At 36.8% G+C, this 26,424-nt stretch overlaps 1 protein-coding gene across 4 annotated transcripts in view; it reads right to left on the reverse strand.

The window, feature by feature from the left end:
- Positions 1–25,919, reverse strand: part of Epha7 (EPH receptor A7) — a 156,328-nt gene extending 130,409 nt beyond the window's left edge. For 3 of the 4 annotated variants that reach the window (XM_031366470.1, XM_031366469.1, XM_031366468.1), the window contains exons 1-3: positions 25,484–25,917; positions 21,387–21,451; positions 17,267–17,936 (exon numbers count right to left, since the gene is read on the reverse strand). In XM_031366470.1, the coding sequence (XP_031222330.1) occupies positions 17,267–17,936; positions 21,387–21,451; positions 25,484–25,580 (832 nt within the window). In that variant the 5' untranslated portion in view covers positions 25,581–25,917. Of the gene's footprint in view, positions 1–17,266; positions 17,937–21,386; positions 21,452–25,483 lie in introns of all 4 variants that reach the window. The other variant, XM_031366471.1, reaches the window with a different exon arrangement.
- Positions 25,920–26,424: the final 505 nt, after the last annotated feature.

The raw sequence follows: 26,424 nt of genomic DNA on the forward strand, positions 1-26,424 counted from the left end.
CACCACCGCCCATTATTTCTTAATAGATAATAATTACAATTAACTATGAATAAAATGCTTTGTTTCTCATCTGACCAAATTTAAAGATCTGTGAAATACATTTTAGGACTGGCCTAGAAGGCCACAATTCGTATGGAAGTTGCAGGACTTGAAAGGCATCTTTAATATATTTCTATTGACCCCTCTTCTGCAAATCATAGGGGTCAGCTTCTAAGAGAGCATGAGCACAGCCTATAGGACTAACAGGTGCTTTGGAAGCACAGGCCCTCAGCACTCATGAGGACAGTAGTGCAATGACTGCTACAGTGGGACGTGAAGTATACTTGGACTTGGATTGCTTTTTCTAAGAATAAATCAAGTCGTCCCATTATATGATAACACGAGCTCAAAAAAAATATTTTTTTTTGGAAATCTATCAGAAGCCTTTATGTATTGATTTTTCCTTTAATAAAAAAAACAAAACAAAAAATTAGTCAATCTATCAATCAATCAAACAAACAAACAAACATGAAAACCAACCCTATAGTGGGCTCAGTACAGGTACAGACGAGAGGCAGTACAAGCTGGGGGTCGGGGGGAGAGCTACAACTTACTCTAACACAGTATAAAATGGCACTTTTTAACCTGCAGTGTTAATCATCTAAGGACAGCTTATGGTGAAGGAGAGGTGGTCTTCCCCTTTTGTGCAACACCTGCTACATCTATGAACTATGGTCCTCACGGAGCACTAGGAGTTTAACTAACGCTGCTGCTGCTGCTGTTCCTTCTTCTTTCCCTTTTCCCTCCTTTCTATGAGGAAAGACTTCCTATGATATTTCTGAACAAATAGAGAAAATCCATGTGAAATAATGTTTTACATATATATATGTATATATATTACACATATACACACATGCATAGTGAGCACACACACACACACACACACACACACACACAGGCCTTTATCCAGTTTTCATGAGGTAAGCTGGACAGCATTATTTATGTCACCCAAACACACCACGAAAGCAGGAAGTGCTCATCATTTCTGCACTGTTGTGTTTCCATGTGAGACTTTATACAAACTGACTACTGTCATTCCAAATGTTTGAATATCATTTATAGTTACCACACAACCACCCCTGCTGCCACTAATAAAAACAATTAATTTTTTTGTCCTTATATGACTTTAAAAATAATGGCTTCATTGATTGAATTTACTGTTTATGTGCAGAAACTAACAAATGCAGCAGGTTGTTTTTGTGAATATATATGCATACACACACACAAACATAGACACAAATATGTATATGACAACCAATGACAAAAGAGGCTTTCAGGGTCTGAAAGAGAGGAAACGGTGCCGTGTGGGAGGGTCTGGAGGAAGGAAAGAAATAGAAAAGTGATGTGATTGTAACATAATCTCTGAATTAAAACACATACTGAAAAGGAGAACTACTGGTCAAAAGAAAAGAAAAAGAAAAAAAGGGCTGTACAATTCTTATGCTCCTATACAAGTGTAGGTCTATGCAGAGATACAAAAACACAGTTGGTAAATTCTTTACAGCATAAGCAACTAGTGAGAGAAATGTCAGAACTCAGTGACATTACATTTACTTTGAAGGATGTTTTAACTGAGACAAATATTGAGGGTGGAAAAAAGAAAAGAACTAAGAAGTTAGTGCCCTCATGGTTAGTGTCTTTATGTGAGTAGGTTGAGAGGTGCTAGGAGCGCTGCCAGGAGCACAATGCATGATCGCATCTGATTTCACTTACTTGTTGAGAGAGAGCAGAGAGAAAAATATCTGACAGATTCAGTGCTGCCTTTTAAGTCAGCAGAAAAAAACCATGTCCAGTCCTTTAATAAGTACAAATAAACAAGACTGATGAGGTGAACCAGAATCCAGCCATAGACTCCAAAATTTTACAACTGCTTATTTTCAGTTGAAACACGGTTGATGTCAATTAGATGCAGATCTATCCTGGTGATTCTCATAAAATCCACTATGGCAGAAAATTGCTTTCCCTGAATCAGAAACCCTGGATGATGACTTAATTGATCTTTTCTGCAAACCTCAACTTCTACTCATTCTTGGAAATCATTGTTTTATTTTTCCATTTCTGCTTGTGGTGATGTTACCTAAAAAACATAGCTACTGTTTTACATCCCTCATATAATAGTTATTTACAGGGGCTGCTGCATTTTAACAATCATTTTATGAGAACTTTTTAAGACAATAATGGGAATTCCTTCAGTAGAAGAGCACAAAGTATATTATTAAGATATAATCTTCAAAGAGAAAAATATGACAAAGTCTTGATTCAGTGAAAAACAAGACGATGGGAGAGTAACTGACAACTCCAACTTGAAGATAAAGAACTCATTGACCGCCTAAAAACCAATCAACAAAATGGTGCCTTTCCATCTCCTCTCAAAGGAGTAGCCCACATTTTTAATGATAAAAATTCTCCTTTGCTTTCTTTTCAGTGTGACCTAGCAAGTCAGAATCATCTTCAAAGCACTGAGCTTCTATTAGCAGAAATTGAATCTTGTCTCCGTGACCAGGTGTTGGATGTAGAGACAGAGGAAACCCAAGTGAGGCTCTACTCTGCAGCATGATCAGGCTCTGTGTGAAATGTCATGATAAGACCATAAAAACACAACAGCTAAAACTGTGTCCCAAAAGTCAACGAGAGACACAGAGTAGCTAAAAGGTACATCTTCATTATTTGATCAAAACAACCAATCAGTCATCAGTCTTTCTCACCGTCTTCACCCCTTTTCTCCTTCTGCATATCACACTCACTTATTGAAGTGTCAAATCGCATTATTTTCCAAAGACACACAGGCCTTCATTTGCCATCCGTAAGGTCAGTGAATATTAGCTTCATTTACACTTGGGTGACAACTGGTTGGTATCAAAAGCAGGGTCTTGGTTCATCCACTAAACAGAGCAAGAATCTGACAGAAAGCTGCCAGGAAAGATGATGGATGATTTTTCTTCCTGACCTACACCCCGAGTGTCATGGTTTGCCTCCTTTTTTTTTTAATGTCCAAAGCAAAGTACCCTCTCTGAGCTTCCCAGTGGCCTTCAGTTTCATTGGTGCTAATGAGTCCAGACATTTCTATCAACTGGGTTCTCTACCTCTTAAACACAAGACCTTACCATTCTTGGCTAACTAAATCTGGGCACAGGTGTCTTTTTTTATTCTTAATCGCATCTTTACTGTCTTTAGAAAGGATGCAATCAGACAGGCAAAGATCGGGTCAACCAAGAAAATGCCGAACTCTGAATCTCAGTTTCCCAGTGTCATGGTAATAAAAATCAATGTCATTTATCTGCAGAAATTAACCCTTGTATGATCTCCTAGCATGTTTCTAGATGACTATTCAAATTCAGCGTCACTTGGTGAGTAACTAATATGAAAACTTTTATAAAGACGCTTTAGATATATGGGGAAGATGCTTCAGAGTCATTTCATAGAAGTAGTACTTAACATCTCTAATTTAAAATGCATGTACTTGAAAAAAATTCTACATAATTTCTAGAATTTACTTTTTGCTTTTTCTCATTTAATAAGCCATTCCAGACTGAAAAAAAAAAAGCAAATTTAGCAAACAAAACGCAAAAATATTTAATTCCTAGTGAAGATAGCTTAACAGGGCCATAAATGTCTTGGTACATGAGATCCAGTCACGAATAATTTTAGTACGTTGAGATTGTTACTTAAACTTGAATAATATGAAGAAAATTACATAACTACAAATCCAATACTCAAAAATTCAGCTGTAAAGATGATAAAAATTTTTAACTCATAGATTTCCATGGAGTTGAATTTGAAGAAATTACTAGTTTAAATCATACATGTTGTTGTAACTCCACTGTTCCAGAATGTTACATTTTGCTAGTTAGTGACTATACTCATATATAAATTTACTGACACTCAATATAAAGTGGAATGGGATAATGAAATTAGATTTTGCTAAAAGTGCTGAAACGAATGTTACTAATTCAAAGTCATGTCAACCCTTTTGTTAGGTTGCAAAAAAAAAGTACTAAAAACCTGTTTTCATTACTTGAAATAAATATATTAAGACTAGATTAAAAGATTCTAAAAGTCTGTATATTTCAGTTATGTACAGAAAAATTAGTAAATTATTATTGAAAGTTATCAATTAAAATTATTAGACACTTTAGTCTATATCAAGTCTAGCTACAAACTAAATTATAATAAATGTGCTCATTTGAATGAGGCTGTCCATTCAAAAGAATACTGGCAATTATTCAAGAGCAATGCATGAGTTATAATTCCTTTCAATGCCACAGAGTATATAAAGATTTTCTATTGTTATTTTTCAATTAAGTATTCCCTCAAAAATATTGTATAAGTTTTATCTAAAAACAACTATAAAATTTTATTCTGAGTAGCCTTTCTTTAACATATAACAAATTAAAGTTCTTCCTTGAAATGCAGGCCACACACCAGGGTCCCGTGTCCCTTATAAAATTATGCAGTCATTTCTTTAATTTATAAGTTGTGCTAAAAATATAAAATTAATCTTGTGAATCAAGTGTGTTATTGATAATTTAATATCAATTTAACTGATGATATTTAAAGAAAAGTCAATGAGATGATTAAATCCTTATCTGAACCAGGATGCTTGACTGTTTTCAAGTGACCTACAAACTCTGCCAATACATATTCTCATGAATATGTCCATCAGTCAATGGCAGCAATCTATCAGATTCCACGTTGACTGGCAAGTGACAGTCAGTTATTAACTGACATTAATGAATAATAAATAAAGGTGCCCTACAGATTTATACATTTTGTTTTGTGCAGATTCCCTATGTCCAAAAGCTGACTCAATATTTTTGTTATACATTAGGAAAGAAATGATAAAAAAATGAAGAGGAAGAAGAGAAGAATGGGGATGAAAATAAAAACAAGAAACAGAAGAAAATACAAAATGGCTACAATAGAGAAAAATCACACTTAATGGGAATATGCTCATTTGCACTATTTTATTTTTTAATGTTATTGAGTCCCCAGCTTATATGAATTTAAACAAACTATTTTTACAAGCTCCTGAATATTTATGCTCTATTACAGAAATAACATTGCTTCCTGTCTATTCAAGGGTATATGATGACAGGAACACCTTAAAATGAAAGATCAAAAGAAATCATGTCAGTGTTCCAACCTTGCCCCTTTTGTGTACTCATTATTATTACTATTATTATTATTATTATTATAACTATTATTATTATTGCAGAAGGAAAAAACCCTCAACGTATCCCTAAATTCTTCTTTATTGTTAGCATCAATTTCTCTTTCTCAAATTTAAACACATGGTGGTTTGATGTTACAGCTTTTGAAGACATAAGGCTCAGAGCACTGCTTATCAGGGACTCATCTGCACATCTTGATGGGGTACTCATCTTAAGATGTCAATTCTGAGTTTACACAGAACAGCCAAACGCCCCTACTGTTACATCAGGGACAAAAACCTACAGTGCAGAGCACAGCTCCGAGAGTCTTAACATTATAAAACAGACGAGAGGTAGAAAGTTTACCTTGCACTGACTTAATGGGTAATTTTCATTTTCCTTTATTAAACCGTTTTCCTAAGTTTAATATCACAAGGCTTTGTAAATAAAAAGTAATGTCAATGATTTAAAGAATACATGAATTTTCTAAGAGACCCTAAGAAAGCGAGCTACTTTTCACAGCAGAAAGGCACAGTGCCTTGCATGACAGTACAAGCCTGTAATCCCAGCATTCAGGGAACAGATTCACTGCTATTTTGAAGTCAGTCTCACTGGCATGAAAAGACTCCATCTCAAAATAAAGATCAGTGATTATCCCTATCTCTGCAGAGGTGCATGTGTCTAACACATACAAACCTGAGTTCAGCCTCTAGCACTTTTGAGAAAAGATAAAAAACAACCCAAGAAACATATCACCAGTATATCAAAACTGTGAAAATCTCATAAGCAATGTGGGCTAATTAGAGTCCAGTTCTTTCATTTAAATACTAGTATGGCCAGAACTGGGTTGTAATAAGAAAAATTATTGGCATACAAGGAAAGCAAAACCTAAAATTCTTCCCTTTATTTACAAAATCATATGATATTAAATTTTTCTTTGTATATACTTCTATTCTAATAAATGAGGACATAATGAGAAAGAAAAGTGTACTTTTACTATTCCCATTTGTTTAATAGATGACAGAGGCCAGATCTGGTGATGTGCAGCTATATTCCAAGTACTTGGAAGGTCATGTCAGGAGAATCTCAGGTTTGAAGCAAGGCTGAGCTACATGGAAGTCTTGTAGCTCCAGGTGAAACTCAGCTTTATAGTGAGACCCTGTCCTACAAAAAAATAAGAAACTATCTTTTTCTCTACAATTATGATTAGATGTAGATACATGCACATACACACTTAGGATGAGGAAGTGTATTTTTAGAAGTTTTAAATCATGTGATAGTGTAAGGAAATGAAAAGTAACCGATAAAATCTAAAATATTGTAAAGTAGCATGCATGAACAAAAGAAAGAAAATTTAGAGGGAGGCAAGATATCAAGGAGCATTTACTTTTTCTAAATGAAGAGTGAAGTATACTGATAATGATGATAAAGCATATGACGAGATGTCCCCCACATAGTGAACAGGGTACAGTTCTGTCATCTTACCCCTGGAAAATACTACATGCGAAATCAGAAACAAACCAGAAAAATGCAGAGTTCCTGTACTTAACTTTAAGCCACAAAAATGGAGAATTCCTGTACTTAACTTTAAACAAAATTAATGTTAGGCGCACTAATGTATTAAATTAACTATAACTAAGTAAAAGCATTAGGGGAGGGCTTGGTTGTGAAAGCACATAGGTTACCTTTTGTTTGCAAACTAGAATGCCTAGAATGCCACCTGTCTACTTGGTCAGTTTTGAGAAATAGATTCTAAGAGTTTTGAGAAAGAAAATTTTCAAATGTGAAATTGCCTCCCTGCCCTGGAAGTGCTGACGGTCAAGTCTGAAGACTTTGCAGAGGCAGTGCATATAGAGGGAAACCTTGGGATAAATATCAGAGTATCTACCTCTGCCCAAAGCCCAGGTGACTGACATTATTACAGAAACCCACTGATTTTACTTCAAAGAGCTTTTACATCCAACAGTCACAATAATCAAGATGTGCTAATTACGAATGTTGGCCTTCTTGTAATCAAAACACTAAGAAATTTGAGGAATGCATAAGCATAAAAATCACTTTCTTTTTCATCCAGTACCTAAGCCGCTCTAATCTGTTACATATATCCTAGGAAGCCATAAATAAATGCTATAAAATAAATAAAGAAAACATTTATTTTATAAACTTTCAGCTTGGCAGTTTATATTATTGAAGTAGTTTTATTTTGTTTTGTTTTTAAAACATGCAATACTTTAAACATCTCTTGCAGGAATTTTTTGTTTGTTTTGTTTTGTTTCAATTCCTTTGTGATTTGTAATTGTGATTTCTACAGAGGAAAAAATAAACTTATTTGGCACTTATAAATTAAGGAATTAGTGTATAACAATATAGACATCTAAAAGTGAGCCAAAAAATAATCTTAGTTTTTGTTGTTCCATTAAAAAGAGATATGCTTTAATTTTCTTTTGGTGTGGTATAAGTGATACACACACACACACATACACATGTAGGTATATGTCTGTGTATTTATTTGTGTTGTGTGTGTATATACACATGTGTGTGTGAATTGATGGAAGTACACATTTATGGACTGTGCAATATGGAGATAAGTTTAAACAGAAAAAAACTCAACAGTAAGCTGTGACTTTATCTTCGAAATACTCTTCACGAAAATGTTAACATTATGAATGAGGAAGTTACTTGTCCAGTTATTATGATTGTTCCCTAATTTATAGTTCATGATCTTCAGGACACATTTGCAAGAGCTTATCTTGTAAAATATTAGGTATTAGGGTAGAGCATAGCCATAAAAACCTTGTGTTAAGAGTGAATGTTATTCGGGTGAGTAAGGGGCATATATATCCTCCCTCGTATTTCTTTTCCAAGAGACAGACGATCTTAGCAAAATGGCATCTACCTTAGACAAGCTAGGAAACGTTAGTTATTCCATCTTGTTAAAAGTAGGAGATACAAAGAAATATTTAAAGAACCCATTCGGTTTATTTGTTTAACCCAGCTATTAGTTTAAATTAATGTCATTAACATCATTAGGTGTAATTGTCTACATGGGAAGTGGTTCAGTTAATAACAGTAAACTACTATTTAAATAAACACAGAACACTTAAAGCACTGGAAATTTACTGAGCTTGCCTCATATTTCATCTATTTTTTTCAGAACACACATTTATCTTGTCCCATAACTGACAAGAATATATTCTTCCAAAGACATTATGCCCTTCTACACATAGCCACTTCTAAACGAAATTCTTTCCTGTGCTCTTGTTACAAAGAATGATCATACAAAGTAGAGTAAGTTATAGCAACCAAATTTGTTATCCAACTTCAATAATAAATGGAAGTATATAGTTAAATATTTTATCTAATCAGCTCTTCTACAGGTTCTCTTCTCCAGATTTAGATTTTCTATAAAAGCAAAGCAAACAATAAACTCTTGCAATCTATCGTTTTATGGCTCTACTACAGCAGTACAGGAGTGAGGGTCACACCCCTAGAGGTGAGGGCAAAAACCAAGTTCTGATTAGATGATACATTAAGTAGAGTACAGCAGACTCGGAGTCCTTTCATAGCTGCTATAATTTTTATGATGTCAGCACTGATACATGCTCTCAACAGTAAATCACTTAAATGCACAAACAAAATTTTGATTCCCAGAAATGCTGATATTTTAGAATTAGTGTATAACATATCTATGCACATTTAATGAGTTTTAACAGTTTGTATTTTAGATGAAACACAAAATGTCTATAGATCATTAATTTGAACTAAACTCAAGGTCAAATTATTTTATAACTAGATTAAAAAATCTATATGCATGGGACTGAAGAAACATCTCAGAAGTTAAGAGCCCTGACTGTTCTTCCAGAGGACCCAAGTTCAGTTCCCAACACTTAGGTCAAGAAATTCCCAACTATCTATATTTCCAACATCTACTGATGTGCTCTATTTTAAATGTATTTTTTCTGAAATTTTCCACTCTTATTCATGCATTATAAGTAGAAAGAACACAATATATTATATAGCTGTGTGAAATTTCTCATAAAGTATTATTGTCATAGAGTAGTTATCACACAGAACTCATTAGCAAGAAATTATTTTATAGGTTATAATTATCTTAGAGAAAAAGGCTAGGAATTGTATAGAGAAATCATACTACACAGATCACTGATTTATATCAGGACTGCATGCCAGAAATTCAAGCCAATTTTAACTTCTACTAGACGTATAAAAAGGCATCACAAATTTACTATTACTAGATTAATCAAAAATGTTTGAAAATTATATGCTAAATTCACAAATCATCAAAATCTGAAGCAGAGAAATCAACCTCATGTTCCTGTCTTCCTTTCATTATATCCTCCTTTCCCTTCCTATTATATTTATTGAAAAATTAACATTTTAATGTATAATGCATACATATAGAGATGGCCAAAGATAATAAAAACCTTTATAATCTTAAATAACACCTACAGGTGTTTTAATTTTAAATTGTGACATGCGTCAAATTTTAAGTATTATAATATTTATCAGTGCATAAAAAGGCTTGATCGATTATCTTTGAAAAGATAACAGTTGATTTTACAAAAATTAGCTAAATACCTTGTAGATATTTATTCCATATGTGTCAATTGTTTATTTAAAAGTGTGTTAGATAAGTGAAGTTTCTTAATGTTAAGAATTTGAAAAGGTAAAAAGAATGAGGTAATAGAGATATAAAATCCAAAGTGAGAAATGTTTTGATATAATATGGACTATAGATATCTTTCATTTACAAGGGTCAGAGAATTCATTCTAGATTTTAAAAGTTCTTTTGTTTGCTTTCTATTAAGACGAATATTTTAAAGCAAAGCAATGTACCTTTATAACATTTCTCAGTGCATAGTAACTATAAACAGAGTTCAGACCTTAGGTTAGAAAATGCCATTCAGACCCTTAGAACCCCTTCCTTCTCACGAAGTTGACAGGAGAGAAGAAGAGACCGGGCCTCTATTTCAACAGAAGAAAGAAATGAGAAAGCTGAAAAGAAAGACACAAAAAGACTGACAGAGAATGTGAAAGTGGAAAAGAATAAACAAATAGCTGTTCTCTAAGAACAACTTCCTCAGCATGGAGCAGACTCCCTCTGTTTTCTAAGCATGTCCTTGCCAGGAGAAAATGGGCAACCCATGGAAAAGCAGGGTGCTGTAATTAGCGGGGTCTAAACTCCTGTCAGAAGCCATAAAGGAGGCCACAGAAGGAGCCGCTTTTCAGGGAGAAGGACTTCAGGAGCTAACAGTAAGGTCTCAGGGGTAGTGATGAGAGCTAGGTTTGTTTTCAGGTCAGATATTAAATCATGGGACATGGGAAAAAAGAACCAGTATTTAAGGCTGCGAGAGGCCAGTACCGGAAAAAGGGCAGCAAGACTTCAACAGTAATAAATGTGCACTGAAATTAGAGGCCAGTACCAGAAAAAGGGCAGCAAGACTTCAACAGTAACAAATGTGCACTGAAATCACAAACAAACAAGCAAACAATCATGGCCATGGTTAAGACGGAAGGATTTAAGTGACAGCCTTAAAAAAGGGATGTCTGTAGGCAACGAGGAGCTTGAAGCTTCCAAATAATAAAGGAGTACTGTGTATCAGTGCGTCACACACCACACTCTGGCTACCGCCTGAAGAACTGGGAGGAAAGGGAACTGGAATGTATATAGTGTGCTCAGAAAAACAGAAACAACTACACTGAAATAGTTATAATTAGTCGGGCAGTGGTGGCACACGCCTTTAATCCCAGCACATGGGAGGAAGAGGCAGGCAGATTTCTGACTTCCAGACCAGCCTGGTCTACAGAGTGAGTTCCAGGACAGCCTGGGCTATACAGAGAAACCCTGTCTCGAAAAAAAATGAAAAAAAAAAGAAGAAAAGAAAGAAAAGAAAAGAGAGAAGAGAAGAGAAAGAAAGAAATAGTCATAACTGGAAAAAATGTTGAAGTTTATATCACTTTTCCAGATATTGTGGAATTCAATTAACATGATTTTGCAACTGATAGAACTGATGTGATCTTCCATAATTACTCAGGTACTCTGGGGATCCAGAAGACAGAGCAACCTGATTAAACATCAGCCTTCCACTCTCTGTGATAGTGGGTATTTATCCCAGCCTCATCAGGATCCTGGTTCTTTATATTAAAAAAATGTGGTCAGCAGGTAAGGATACTTGCTATCAAGTGTGATAGCTTAAGTTCAATTCCCTAACCTATATGATAGAAAGAGAGGTCTGTAAGCTGTCCTTGGATCCCACATGAACTCTGGCGCAGGCAGGAACAGATGCACAGAGGTGCACAAAATAAATAAATAATAAAATTTACATGCACACGATGCACATGCATGAGATAAAACATTGATATTGAAGCCAATTGTTATTACTTCGATGATAAGGGTTTTGTTCTTCACATTAGGTAATAGTGCCTATTGGGCAGAATGATTCAGTGACATCTCTAATTACTAAAATAGTACTGGCAATTTGTAGGCTACCAATTAGGAATCAAAACTTAAGCAAATAAAGTGTTTTATCAAAAAAACCCAAATCACACTCCTTTTGAATATTGTATTGTTTATGCAGAAGCTAAATAGGACTACATGCTTTGAAGACATACTTCTACTCAATCTTGTGTGAATTATATGATTACCTATAATTAATAATCACGATTAGTTACAGTATAATTAATGATACTAATTATAATAAAGTTAATGTTCTAGGTAATTTTAATGCCTACAGAACAAGATATCACCCCAAATCACTACACTATATTAGAATCACAGTTATAATTACAATTCTAGCTTTTTCTCCCTAAATATGTTATATACCTTTTTACTTGAGTTTTCATTCAAAGGTCTTAAAAAGAGAATGCATAATTCCTGTATAGAAACATTGATATTTTAATAACTAAGTTCAGTTGCGGTGTTAAGCTTTAACTTTGGACACTTAATTATTTCTAATATTTCAGATAAAAACAGTTTGAAATAAAAATGGATGAATAAATGATAGTTTATTTTATTTAAATGCCCTTTGGTGTTGCTATCGGAATTAGAATGTTAGATTAAAAGATAATACATTGGCTGCAGCCTGAACAATATATGTTCACTCATTTATTGCTATAACATTTCTCTACCTAGGATATATAATACTTTATTATTAATAATGATAATACTACACATTCATTGATTATTTTTTATGTCCCAGATACTATTTCTAGGGTTTAACATTTATTATTCCATTCAATTCCTATAAGACCCCTATGAGGAAAGTACTATTTTTATTAGCCCCAATTTAAACTTAAAAAAAATTAAAGTTTGGAATGTCCTACTTTAAACACCTGGTAAGGTGTGGATCCAGAAAATGAGGATTCTATAATTTCTGCATCAGAGCAATTTCACTTGTAATATAGATTACATTTTTTAATATTCATTGAGCAATACAGTATATTTCAAAGACTCATTGGCGATCATGGAAATTGATGATACAATTTATGTCTGTAAAACTGAAGCATAGTCACGGTTTTCAGAAGTGTGAACAAGAAGTAATTTTAAATATTGTTAATATTTCTAATTCAAATGAATGTTTTAAGATTTACAACGGTGTAGGTTACAAGTCTATAAATCATATATATCACTAACATGATAATTCTATTAACTTATCAAATGGAAATAATAAGATACAACTGAAGAAAACCCTTATAAGGAAAACTATGTCTATACTTTTTAAATTTATTTTTCAAATAATCACAGGGAAGTTCCTAAATTTTTCTTTATAAAAATGTAATTTAGCAATATAAACACACACAAAAATCAAATCTCTAAAATATTCTCAGTTTTTACAACTTTTATGATATAAATTCTACGTTTAAGCCACAAAGAACATTTTGAAAGCAAAGAAGACAAGACCTCTGAGCCAGATAATTATTTAGACATTCTCCATAAACTAAAACCCGTTTCTTTCTGCAGTAACTAGAATCTACACACTGAAGTCCAGAACAGAGTTCTTGGAAGCATGTGGTATAGCTGAGGAAAGACAAAAGTAAAATAAAGAACCAATATGCTCATTTAACTCCACCAACTTAATAGTATCTCTGAAATTCAGCTTCCTAGTGAAGTTTCACTGATGAACTGAGAAATTGCAGGACCACCGCTGCTTAACATCTACTGCAAATTACCTACAATGATCTAAGAGAAATCACAGCTACAGATGTGCATAGTGAAAACCATGCACAAAATTTTAAAATGTAGATATACTTCACAAAACAATTTAACTAACCTACCTATATTGTAAAACATAATTTAAAATGTAATTTTTAAAATAACTAACCTCCTTACTTAGAAAAATATATTAGCTAGCTTTCATTCAAGTTTCAGTTTAAAGAGAAATTTTCAAAAAGAAAATTTGACAGGAAAAAAATCTTACAAATTAGAATTATGAATTTTAAAGTAACTGTAAGTGTCTGCTTTTAAGAACCATAATATTTAATTATTAAATAGAAATTCTTCATGTATTCAGAGATGTAAGAACCATGTGGCTTTAGGAACAGATTTACTTTTTTAAGCTCACAAAATAAACTGATATCAAGTAATAAAAGCTGTGATCACTTTTCATAGTTATTGACCTTTCACGTTATCCTGTAAAAAGTGTCCGAATGACCCACTAGACAGCCCCCAGATAAACTAGGCTTTAAGTGGCTAATCAGTCACATTTGGCTAGGGACAGACCAGCATCCCCTCTCAATACATCAGTGTTCCTCAATAGGAGACTTGATTTGTTTTCCAACTCTTAACAGGATCACTGAGAGGGAACAGGAGGAATATTATAAAGGCAGGCCTGGATCAAATCCAGAGGCAAGCGCCCACACAGCCACGCACTGGAAACTTGCCAAGGAGCAGAGTGCTTCCACAAATGCCATAGTTCCTTCCTCAAGTATCACCAATGCATAGAACCCAAGAACATTTTTGTCACAGTTAATATCACTGATTTACAGTAAGACAAACATAAGGGCTTATAGAGGCATCTTACTTCTTTATGCTCATAAAAGCTCAATGCCTACTATCAATACCTATTTTCCATCTATTACATGGCAAAGTTTCATGTAGATGAATATGAGGAATTATTACTTGAGTTTTAGGCATTAAGATATAGTTCACAGGTGACAGTAATTTTGGTCATCAAATGTAGTATTAACGCCTTAAAACCAAAATAACTATTTGTAATTGTAGCATGTTTAGCAAAATGGTTTTGTTCAGTTTGAACGAATTGGGGTCTTTTCTCCATGGCAAATACATCTTTAAGCTGTAGTTAAAGATATTTGCATTAAGTTTTCCATTAATATGTTTGCATCTCAAACATTTCCTCTTAAATAAAATAAAACAAGATGCATAATTTCATTAAAAAACTTAATTCTTCAAAAAATGGAACCATTAATATTATTTCCTAGTTTTTATTAAATAAATTTAATAGTGAAATTTTACATATGTATTTCTGATTTGTTTTTCCTGCATTTATAATTGTGATAAATCTAAATTTTCTTTCACAATAATTAAAATATTAGCATTAGCTTGTGCTTTACAGAAAAATATGGATTGTTGCTGTCAAAAACCTTTAAATAATTGTTACCTTTCCAGTAACTGTTGTTAATGTCTACTAGATAAAAAGTTCATCTTTCATCTGATTAGTTCATTACAGAAATGATTCTATTTATACAGTAAGACTGCATTCTGCCAAAGAATGGTGGTAAGTCTCTATCACTTTTGTGGTTCTCAGCTCTGGAATTCTTAAGATTTTCTAATTGAGAACTCTCATGAGAAATGAAAGAGGGGTCTGGATTGTAGGGACATAAGAGAAGGTTGTGTTTGCCGATAGGCCTAAGCCAGCAGAAGCTCCCTCCGTTTGCTCTGTGCTCACTTTACCCTGTTATCTACCCCGCAGACAATAACTGAGTGCTGGAGAGATAGGACTTCATTCACATCTGTCCTCCTAATCCACAGCATGTATTCGGCTCTTCAAACAAGGGTGAAAAACTTAAGAGCTCAGCTTTTATGATTATGCCAAAAGGAGAGATATTAAATAAATATTTAAAGGTTTTTTTTTTAATTTTTGCTTTAAAAAAACAAAACACCAAACAAAACACCAGGTTTCCTTGCAAGGCCTGGTGTCCTGATGCACCCTAACCAGCCTCAGATTTGTCCCAGAGTGCTTGGAGACATCATGATTAAAGCCTGAATAGTTTTAATGTAATATTAAATTTAACCCAACACAACCAAATATTATTTCAGGTTATATTAAATACTGATAATTTTATTGTATATGGTTTCTTTATTTTCTTAGAAATTCAGTATGTAATTTCTTGTTATATCAGGTCTCAATTTAGAATGGCCATTAAAAAAAAAAAAAAAAAGCCAAAGGACAAAGAATCATATGTCCATATGTCCTTAAATGAATTTTCAGAATCATACATTTTGTTTAGTTTCTCCTGTCTGTTTATTTTGAGACAGGGAGGGTTTCACATGTAGCTCTGCCTGGCCTGCAACTCACAATGTACACTAAGCTGTCCTTGAATTTAGGCATACACCTGCCTCTGCCTTCAGAGCCCTGAGATTAAAGGTGTGTACCACAACTCTTGGCTTCTGAAATCTAAATATTTTTAAATTACTATTTATTCTTTTGAAAGCCTTATACGTTTTGGGGGGGGAAGAAATAAATGTCCTTGATATATATACGGGGCAGTTTGCTACTGTGTGGGAAAAATTTTAAGTTCAACAATGAAAAATAATTTTGTTAGGATTGTCCTTCCTTTGTGACAGAAACTACAATAATAATGTTGCTAAAAAATATAGGCTCAAGAGTTAGGAAATGTCAAGTTTTACTATTACACTAACACAGTATTATTAATATAACGGCAAGTGATCTATTTGCTCTGCATAGGTTCCCCTTCCCTTGTAAGAAACAGACAGGACAAGGTCACCTACTTCATCAAGCAAGTTAATACAGAGAAAACACAAGGATGAGCACCCAGAGTAGCTAATGGAAAATGTACTTAGTTATAACAATTATTAGGTACCATCATCTGTAAGCTAACCACTCATTGCAAATAGTTAAATGATGTTGCCACCCTAGCAGTACAAGGGATACATAAAAGTCATTTTGCAGAGCATATTATGCTTTGTAAGTTAATTATATGACCTAAGTCGTATAATTGTAACTATAACTACATGTATATATGTATATATATATTTGGACCTAGATTGGAAACAATGGTACACATGCTTTTATTTTTAAATAAAAAATATCAGCTTGTAGTTAATCACATAATGCTAATTAACAAACAATTGTTTTAAAACAAAAGAAAAGGTTCACTAAACATACTTGATATTATTGTTCAAAAACAAATATGAACAACTCAATTGCTCTACTGTGATAATTCAAACTTTACTTCTGATGCCTTCTACAACAATATGATCCACTCTAGCATGACATATCAAGAGCACCCATTTTTATTCTTCACTCCAGGAAAGAATGACATCACTGGCAACAGTAAGTAATCACAAGGATGAAACGGTGCTGTCACATTAAAATCCCCTTATTTATAAGTGACAATTCTAAATATACATGCCGCATTTGTTAATACTTTGAGAATAGAGCTCATCTTTTTAAGCTCTTGTTCCTTCTATTTTTGTGCTCATAAAAGGCTCAGAGGATCAGCATTAAGAAACAGGAGGAATCGTATCTCATAGAATCCCTACTGACGTCCCCTCAGCCTTTCCTGTGGGAAGCCAGCTTGGCTGATGGCCTATTGTAAACCTTACAGTCCAGTATGGAACTGCTTCCATCCACATTCACAAATGTGTTAAATGCTACTAACAGTTGGTACGATCACCAATATCTATTGGATACCATCAGTGAAGACATAACTATAGGTAGTCATTGTGTTTAATAGTGACTTTTAGATAAAATGAGCTAGGTGAGTGGCGTATAGATTTACTTATTTGAATTGTCATTATTTTATAAAATATCTAATGGCTAAAGATTCAAAGAATTGTAATAGCAAATGGTACTTACGTTCACAAGTGTCCCCTTTCTGCTGATAGCCTGCTTTGCAGATACATTTTCCAATGGGTACTAACCACTCTCCTTCTGCACTGCAATGCATCCTGGGTGAATTTTCTGCCTCTTCCTCGGCACTGCTGACACATGTCCCACGAACCTCAACTAAGGAGGAAAATTCTGAACCAGTCACTGTATCTGGAAAGACAGCTAAGTTCTCAATAATGGACCAGCACTTCTTGTAGTATACTTTGACAGAAACCAATGCTATGCAAGCCCCTACATCCTGAAAGGCAAGATAGAATCCCTTTTTGGACAAAGGTCCAATCTCTCTCACCTCAGTGTTCAGCTTCATCTTTCTTTCACCAAGGTCACCTTGTGTAAAACTTTCATCTGCAGCAATGGTGTCTATTTTAACATAAAGGTTTTCTCGTATATTCCTGCCGGTGTCGTAGTCTGTTTCATAATAGTACAAATTAAAGGTTTCCTTGCAAGTTCCCAGTACTCCGGGAAGACTATTACAATCCCTCAAGGTGAATTTCAATTCTACAAAAATCCTTTGTGCGTTGCCTTTAGAAATCCAGTTAGTCCGTAGCCAGTTGTTCTGGTTGGGCTCCATGACCTGGCACACCTGGTATGTTCTTATCGGAGTATAGTTCTCATCCAAACCACTAATTTCTTCCCACTGTAAATTTTTTGAAAGAGGGGGGAAGAGGGTTTATCAGTCTTTCAGAAAAAAAATGACACTGTATTTTCAAAATAAGATGAACAATCACTGATTCCCAAGTATGGACCCCTGGAAGTCTGAGACGGTAGAGTTCTTACTCTGTAGTATCTTAGTGAGCATCATTTGTGTCAACATTAGTGAGCTTCATTGTTTCAACATAAAAAGAACATCTCATTCTGTTTTATATCTGCCATGAGATCACTAATATCTCTTTTCATGTTTTGAAGTCTGTAGTCTCAGGTGAGACAACAACATGTTAAGGCTAATGATTATTAAAATTACCCCCTCAAAGCACACAGATGCAGAGGAGAACTACTGGTAACTCAATTGACATGTTAATTGTCTGTAGTATCCTTAAACTCAAAGATGCCTGCAAACATTTAGAACAAGATTCCAAAAATGCTGGAATGTAAAAACATTGAGCAATGTGTCACAATTCATAGTGTGGAATATTTTCCAATTTTTTGAAAAGGAGATGTAAGTAAGAAGCATTTAAATCTTTTATAGAGGTACTTTTTTTTCCGCATCGTTTTAAAATTGTACATAAAGCCATATATAATTATCAAGTAGTTCTGAAAGTAAAAATCCACTCTTATAAGCAAATTGTTTTCAGCTGACAGCTAAAGATACATGGCAAATTAGCAAGCTATGCATGAATGGTTTTAAAATGCCCATTTATCTTGTGATGCATTATATTCTACAAGTGAATTGATTTATACCCATTCACAAAAAACAGGGGGACAGATATTTCAGCAACAAATTCAAAGATGACTAAATCATGTATATTACTTACTGCTCATAGCAAACAAGGTCCGTATGTCTAAGAGTTTTAAAGGCTTCAGTAATAGCTATTCACATCAATAGCTATTCACATACTCTCTTTCAATTTCTGCAAATTTTCCCAACTCACAGTATGATATCTTCATAAGGAAACTGTTATATATTTATACTCCTTTTCCCAATTAGAAATACTAGACATAAAATATTGTATATTTTAAGTCTGAAATCTCCCGGAATCTGATAGCTAAACTATTAACTCAAAGAATGTAGATGTTTTCATATAGATATAAAACACACATTTGATAATAATTTTCACTTCTAAAACCTGATCAATGTATCAATTAATTCAAATCTACTTCATCAACTTACTGTGTATTTCTAAAATCATTTTTATAAAATTAACAAAAACTGACGACATGAAGACAATTGGAACTCAGAACTGTCTCAAGGCAGAGAAAGTTATGTAGCGTTTACTACATTTTCATTTTAACAGCTTAATGTTGCCAAAGGTCCTCAAATAGCAAAGAATTGATTTCCATGCTATGCTTCTTGGCACACAGTTTTTCACTACATAACACACTGCATATTTTCCATTTATTTCTTGAATTATCTGCTTATAGTCTATTTGCGTGTAATGAAGAAAAATATCTCAAATCCTCCGTTGATAGATATATTTTTGTCTCCTAAGCTAATTGAAGTTATTAAAAGAGGGAGAAAACAATTATGATGTCACCAAAAAGCCAAAGCACCAAGTTAAATGTGCTCTTCTGACCATGCTTCAGCTTAGAGAAATCAAGACTGATTATTCGAATCTCAAGTATTCACTCATTTAATTTAAGAGTAATTATATCATTATATATATGAGAAATCAATGTTGTTGCCCATGAAATAGTGAATGTTCAAGAAAACCAGGAAAGTCAAGTCTCACTATTTGATATGTAGGTCATTGTTTCATTACACAGTTTTTGAGAGTGAAAGCATTTCAGAAATAACATAAATTGGGATAGGTGTCTCACTTCACAGTGAATTTTATAAATATTATACAATTTTTTGTAAAATTATAAAAATATTTTCTCAGTGCTCAGCAATAATATCTCTTTATCTAAGTACATGTGAACAAATCTGTCATATAAAGAAAATGCTTGGGATCATATTTTCTTACACATATTATTGATTCTTACACATACACACATATGTGGTTAAAGTTTAACTCAAGATTCTCTGGACTGATAAACTGCTCATTTGAGTCTAAGATAACACTGACAGTCATAATTTATCATGTTGTGGGTTACATGGATGAAGTACTGCAATCATTTATCAGTTTACTTCTTCTCAGAGATAAAACCATCTTCTGTATCTATTTACTTTAATTGATGGATTGTAGAAAATGGGCTGCATCTGTCAGTGGCTAGGGAGGTATTTATTTATTTTTAACCATAAATGTCTTTCTACAATGTATATTTTCTAGTGGAACAATTTCACATCCAAGGAAGCACCTCAAGTTCATTAGACTTTTAGATTGCATTGGTAAGTTATCTGTCACTTTACCATAATTTCCTATGGCCAATACAGATAATTACTATATGATCCCAGAGAAAATTTCTCAGACTTCAATGTAACAGAAATTCTGAATATTTTAAGGATGTTTAAAATTTCTCATTCTATTAAATGGGAAGTTCTCTCAGTGACTTTTCAGCTAATGCTATACTGAATCTATTATTTTGTTCTTGTTCTTTCGTTCTTATTGTAAAATCAGTTGAAAGTGTTTATTTCTTCACTGATATCTAGTGTCCCTTTAACCCCAGATTTTCTCATGCATTAAAGATAAAACTTAAGCAACAAGGGAGGTTCTTTCTCATAGTCTACTAGCTTTATCAGAATTGAAGAATTTGTTCTAGCTCACCATGAGAAATAACTCATAAAGATGATGTTGAACTAAATTTAAGAAATATATATTTCTGAATGTATTAAAAATTGTTTTAAAAATTGAAGTTCTTCTTAGATTTAGACAGACTTATTTAATGTTAACTGCCATTCACTATAGCTGAATTTTGCTGTAATGTGGATATATTTCTTCTATTATTTTGTGTTGATTAATACACATAGTACAACACAAATTTTAAGAAGCTAACATTTATGGCAAATCTTATGTCTCAATATTCTTTTACAGTTTTTGTTACCCTCTGGAGTCTACTTTGGACAATGTTAAAACTATTTTTAGAAGATGAAAACAGGTTTCATACTGTTTTAAAGAATTACACAGATTCTACCTGGTGATTATTACACAGAAGCATAAGGCAACTGCAGAGGCTTAAGTGAGTTAGTGAAAGGAACGTTCTCTGTAATTAGTAAGCATTTATAACCTGAACACACAGGCATGATTGATACGACTCACAAAAAGAACTCAAAGACTCTGGCCTTCGTTTGTTTTATTTTCCCATTTCTCAAAGTTCAAAGTATACTTTCTATACTTTGAGACTGTAGAATCTCATGAGGAAACCAAACATTAAACAATAATATTAAGTTTTAAGCAGTTTAAATGTGTGGATGTGAATAGTTACCCTAGAGGGAAGCTTTTATATCTTACTCTGAACAGATATGATCATGCTGTATGAGGCATGTACCTACCCCACTGGGTGGAGATGAAATCCATTCCAATTCTGTTTGTTGTGCTTTCGAGTCCAGTAATAGTACTGAAAAAGAAAAGTTTTATTTCCAATGTTATGAAAAATTTAAGCACATCTCCAAACATTTTAAGATAAATCTATTTTTTAAATAAAATTGCTACTTGATGACTTAAGACGTTTATATAAATGAATTGATCAGTGAAGTGCCACAAAATACAAGCATACTAAACTTTCTGAAGGGGTAACATACTAAAACACACATGCACTTGTTACTTTTTAATTAAAATATAGAAATAAATTTTCAGTGAAACACTAAAATGAAAATGGCTGTAGAAAGCTAACCTCAGGTACAGTGGATGTGCAGTAACAACATACAAGAGCTTTGATGTCAGGGAGTTCTCTACATTTCAAGACGCAAACCTACTAAGATATCATCCCCACAGTACTATTCAGCCTGGCTCTACTTTTCAATATTCTACCAGCAATATTTCCTATCACCTCTTGACAACTGGAGTTTAATGTTTAAAGGGGAAAACCCTCATAGTACCTGGTCTTCTATCAATATGAATATAGAAATGTTAAATCCATGTTAAACAATGTCACCATGAGAAATAAGTCTCTGTTATCTACAATTGTGCTTTCGGACAAGTCAAACATCATATATATATATACATGATAACAAGTTAAGCTTTCATATATATATACCTATACATGTATATATATATATATATATTTGACACACACATATACATGTATATATATGAAATATATATATATATAATTTTAAATTGGATACATTTCAACATTCTAGCTATTCTCTAAATGGCTTAAGCTCCAAGCTGACTTTTACAAGCAATTGCATTCCATCTTCAGACTACCAAAAACATAATTAATATTTATGAAAATTGTGATTAAAGTATTATTTGTATTAATGGAATAATTCATTAGAATGTTATCTGTTATAACACATTATGCTTTCAGTTGGTTATGATGTTGCTCTAAGATAATTATTCTTATAAAATACTAACTGACCGCATTGATTTTAGAGCTACATAGCTTTGGTGTTTTAAAACAATATACCTGGCTCTCAGCATTTTAACAAATGATTTATTGGTCCAGAAATCATTGTGAATATTCTTTACATATGCTCAATATCACCTCCAGGAAATTGTTCAAATTTTGACTTGAAAATATGTACTCAGATAAACTTCTTAATATTGAAACATTTTCAGACTCCAATTTTAAAAGGTGTATGCTTTGAAAGGTAAAGAAAACGACGGTGTTAAGAGACCAAAGAAGAGTAGATTACGTGCTCAGTTCCTTCACCAAGAGACTAAGTTACCCCCAGTAAATGGAAACAGAAAGATACAAAGACATGTGGTTGGTTTTAGTGTAGTACATTTAAGATTGTCAGGAAGGGGGAATCGACTCCCTTTCAATTAAAAATACAAGTAACTTATAAAATTTCAATTTGTGTTCTAACTTGGAACACCAGTAAGTGGTTGAATTAGTGTATTTACAAGAAGAGTGATTGTGAAAGGATTGTTTTACCTTGAGAAGGGATGAAGCCTAAGGAAACAAATTCAAGTCACAGAACTCTCTTTTGGAATTTATTGTGGGGGGATGGGGCGCTTTTATATTGACAACAACCAGTGGATTTTAAACCTACGTGAACCTTTTGGAGTTAGTTTTTAAAAAATGAAATAAACCCTGCGATTATTCTTTACTGCTAAACCTTTACCCCTCAGCTACCTGCTGGCCGGCAAGTTAGCAGAGAAACCGGCAAATCAAGAGGAGGCCACCGAGCTGATGATGCTTTCGGAGGCTCGGGGCAGTGCTGAGTGCAGTCTCCCGGTGAGCGTCGTCCTTCTGGACTCCGGCACCGAGTCTGCCTCACCGCGCGTCCCACAGAAGGCGCAGGGCAGCTGGCCACTACCAGGGGTCCAGAGCCGAGGCTCTGCGGTGAGCCTGGAGGCTCCAGCGCTGCCCGAGCATCAGGGCGGGGCGGGGCGGGGCGGGGCAGCCAGACGGTTGCGCCCGCCAACCTAGCGTCCATTACACTTCCAGACCTGGGACTCCAGGGAGCGGGTGGCGCCCAGCCTGGGCTAGAGTCGCGAGGAACAGACGGGCTTTCGGGAAGCGCCTCCTCTGAGGGCGCGGCGGCGGTTAGGCTGTCGGGCTGGAAAGCAGCAGCCGCAATTAGTCTCTGCGCTCCCGGGCCACTCCTGCCGCGCTAGGGAACGGGGAAAGGGGACCCGGGAGGTCGGTCGCCACCCCAGCTGCCCTAGAGGCCGCGCACCTGCTCGCGGCGCTGCTGGCCAGGCTCCTTGGGTGCGGTGATGCCGCGGGCCACCTCCGGGTAGCAGCGCTCAGGGAAAGCCACTGCCTGATTGCGCGCCCGAGCGCCCCGAGCGTCGCCACCGAGAAGTCGGGCGCGTTCCCCACCACCTGCCTCTTAAACATCTCGTCTGCATCTAAAGAACTCAGGCTCCGAGAATCAGAACCCTCTCCACGTAGCACCGGAGGAGGAGAGCAAGAGAGGCCTGCTGGCTGCAGGCACCTCTCCCCCTAGTGATGCAGTTATTTATAGCTCAAACTCCTGCTGGAGTCTGCCAGAGCTCGCGCGCGCCGCTTCACCGTGCGGGGCAAACTTTTCCTCGGATCCCGCTATTCCGGAGGAACGGGGACAAGGTGGCAGGGCGTCTGTTTCTGGTCACCAAAGTCAAGAGGCTTGAAATGTGTGTCTGGTGTGTGTGTGTGTGTGTGTGTGTGTGTGTGTGTGTGTAGCAGACGCTGGTCCACCTGCACACATAACCATCAGCTCAGAGGCACGTTTTTCTCTGAATGGATTCAGCGTCAACACAGACTGCAGATGTGCAAAGTGGGGTCAGAAGGTCAGGATGTTCCAAAGTAGGCTACTGCACCAGGTTGGGGATGTAGAGTGAACGAAGAAGGGTGGACGAAAGAGAATCTAAAAAAACGGCCGCGTGAAATCCTAAGTTTTAGGAATAAAAAAAAATCGAAGACCAACAGGCCCCCTCCCTTTAGTACTGCCATGACCTAAATCTAACAGATCTCTCTCCCTCCACACCCCGCGACCAGGCTTCTAAAGTATCCAAGAAATCAACCTTAGAAACGCAAGATTGTCGGTTGAGGCACCGGTATTGTGACACTGATTAGCAGCAAGCAAGACACTTCCTTTGACAGGATTTATTTTTCCCCAGCTCCAACTACAGGCACCGAAAGGTATTTTACCTTTTGCCAATGGTTCAAAAGGAGACGCAGGGAAAAATACCCCCACGCACGGGCAGGCGTATCCTGTGATGGTCAAAAGAAGCCTCCCCTCGCCTACCAGAACTCGTCCCCAGAGGCCAGGACTGACTGCTCGGACTCCCGGAATAACCGGACCCGGGCCAAGGGACTGGAGACTTCTCACTCGATGGCCTCTCAGTGCAGACTGCCGGCTGCGGCCAGCCCTCCCGGCGGCGGGTCGAGCCCGGGCCCCGCGCGCGCTGCCTCCCCTCGCGGCGGCCGCATTGTTTCGAGCGGCAGCCGAGCGCCCACCGCAGGCCCGCGCCGCCTCCGCCGCCGCCGCCGCCTCCGCCGCCGCCGCAGTGAGCGAGTCGGCAAGAGCCCGAGCGCTCGCAGCCACGCAAGTCTCGGTCCCTCCGGGGAGGCTGGGGGGCGACGCGGAGCTCCACTCCCCAGGTTTCGAACCAACTCTCCACTGTGGCGTCCACGGCAGGCCGACCGCAAGAGAAGGACCGGACGCGGCGGTTGGAGCCCGAAGACCCGAGACGCCGGATGCCCGGGAGCTCGCTCGCCCTTCAGCCTCGCCACCGCGGCCCCCCGGGCTGCCCGGCTGCAGAGCGCGCGCCGGTCCCCGGCCACCCCTTGGAGCTCCGGGCCCCGACGAGTCCCGGCCGCTCGCCGCTGGTCGCTCGGAACTGAGGGCGGGGAGGGGGCGGGCGGGGGGGGTCGAGGGAGGGTCGCCAAGGCGCCGAAGGCGCGGCGGCCAGCGCCGCGGACCCGTCGGCTCGTGCAGGTAGACAGCGAAATAAATAAGTCAGAACAAACTTTGCTTTCGTCTGGCCTTACCTTCCTTCGCAGCCTGCGCCTCCCCCGTGTGTGCAAAGCCAAGCAGCCAGATGTAACACAAAATAATCCACGAAGGGTACCGAGTTTGAACAACCATGGTGCATGAGCAGGTTTGATTTTTTTTTTCCTTTTAGGCTGCAGTTGGGTCACAGCTCTTTAGATGCTGCTTGCTCCGAAGTGGGTTATGATTGTTGTTATTATTGCGCTCCTCGCATCGATCCCTTTCTGGGTCCCAGGCCGGCTGCTCCACGCTTAGCTGTTTGATTTCTCTCTCCCCGCCTCCGGTTCGTTCGCACCGTGTTTGCTGCCTGCAAGTCTCCGACTGCAGACCGGCCGCTTGCTCCACACTCCAATAATATCAATTAGGGGGGAGGGGGCGGGGCTCCGAACCCAGAGCCTCCGCCACTCCGACTGAGTGGCAGACGCAGCCCGCCTGCCAGGCGGCGATTCCCAGGGCCGGGGGGCGTGTCCCTGCCAAGTGGCCGCCTCTACCTTGGAGGCGGGGTCCTGAACAGGAGCCAATCAACGCCGAGCGGAGTCGGGTTGCGAGTCCAGGATTCCCTCCCAGATCGGTTGCCGGGAAAGCGGGGACCAGCGGCGTTAGGCCAGCGGCGTGCAGTCGGGAGCACTTGGCTTTTAGCTACTGCAGCTTTACTGAGCTGGATAAACCCGAGAATAACTCTCCCGACTTACACTCCTGTAGATAGCAGTGCTGTTCAACGTCTTCTAGAAGGCAGAGGCGAAACGAGCCTTCCCTCTACCAATCACCGACCCCCAATCCGGACAGTGAAACTGAGCTACGCTTTTAGAACGCCTTTTACTTTTTTGTTAGCCACCTCTGCGGGTCGGTTAACTTTGGTTTTCTCCCTTTCTTTTTCTCTTTTCTTTCTTTCTTTTTTTCTTTTCTTTTTCTTTCTTTCTTTCTTTTTTTTTTTTTTTTT

The sequence above is a fragment of the Mastomys coucha genome, unplaced genomic scaffold (assembly GCF_008632895.1).
Source record: "Mastomys coucha isolate ucsf_1 unplaced genomic scaffold, UCSF_Mcou_1 pScaffold14, whole genome shotgun sequence".
Taxonomy (NCBI): domain Eukaryota; kingdom Metazoa; phylum Chordata; class Mammalia; order Rodentia; family Muridae; genus Mastomys; species Mastomys coucha.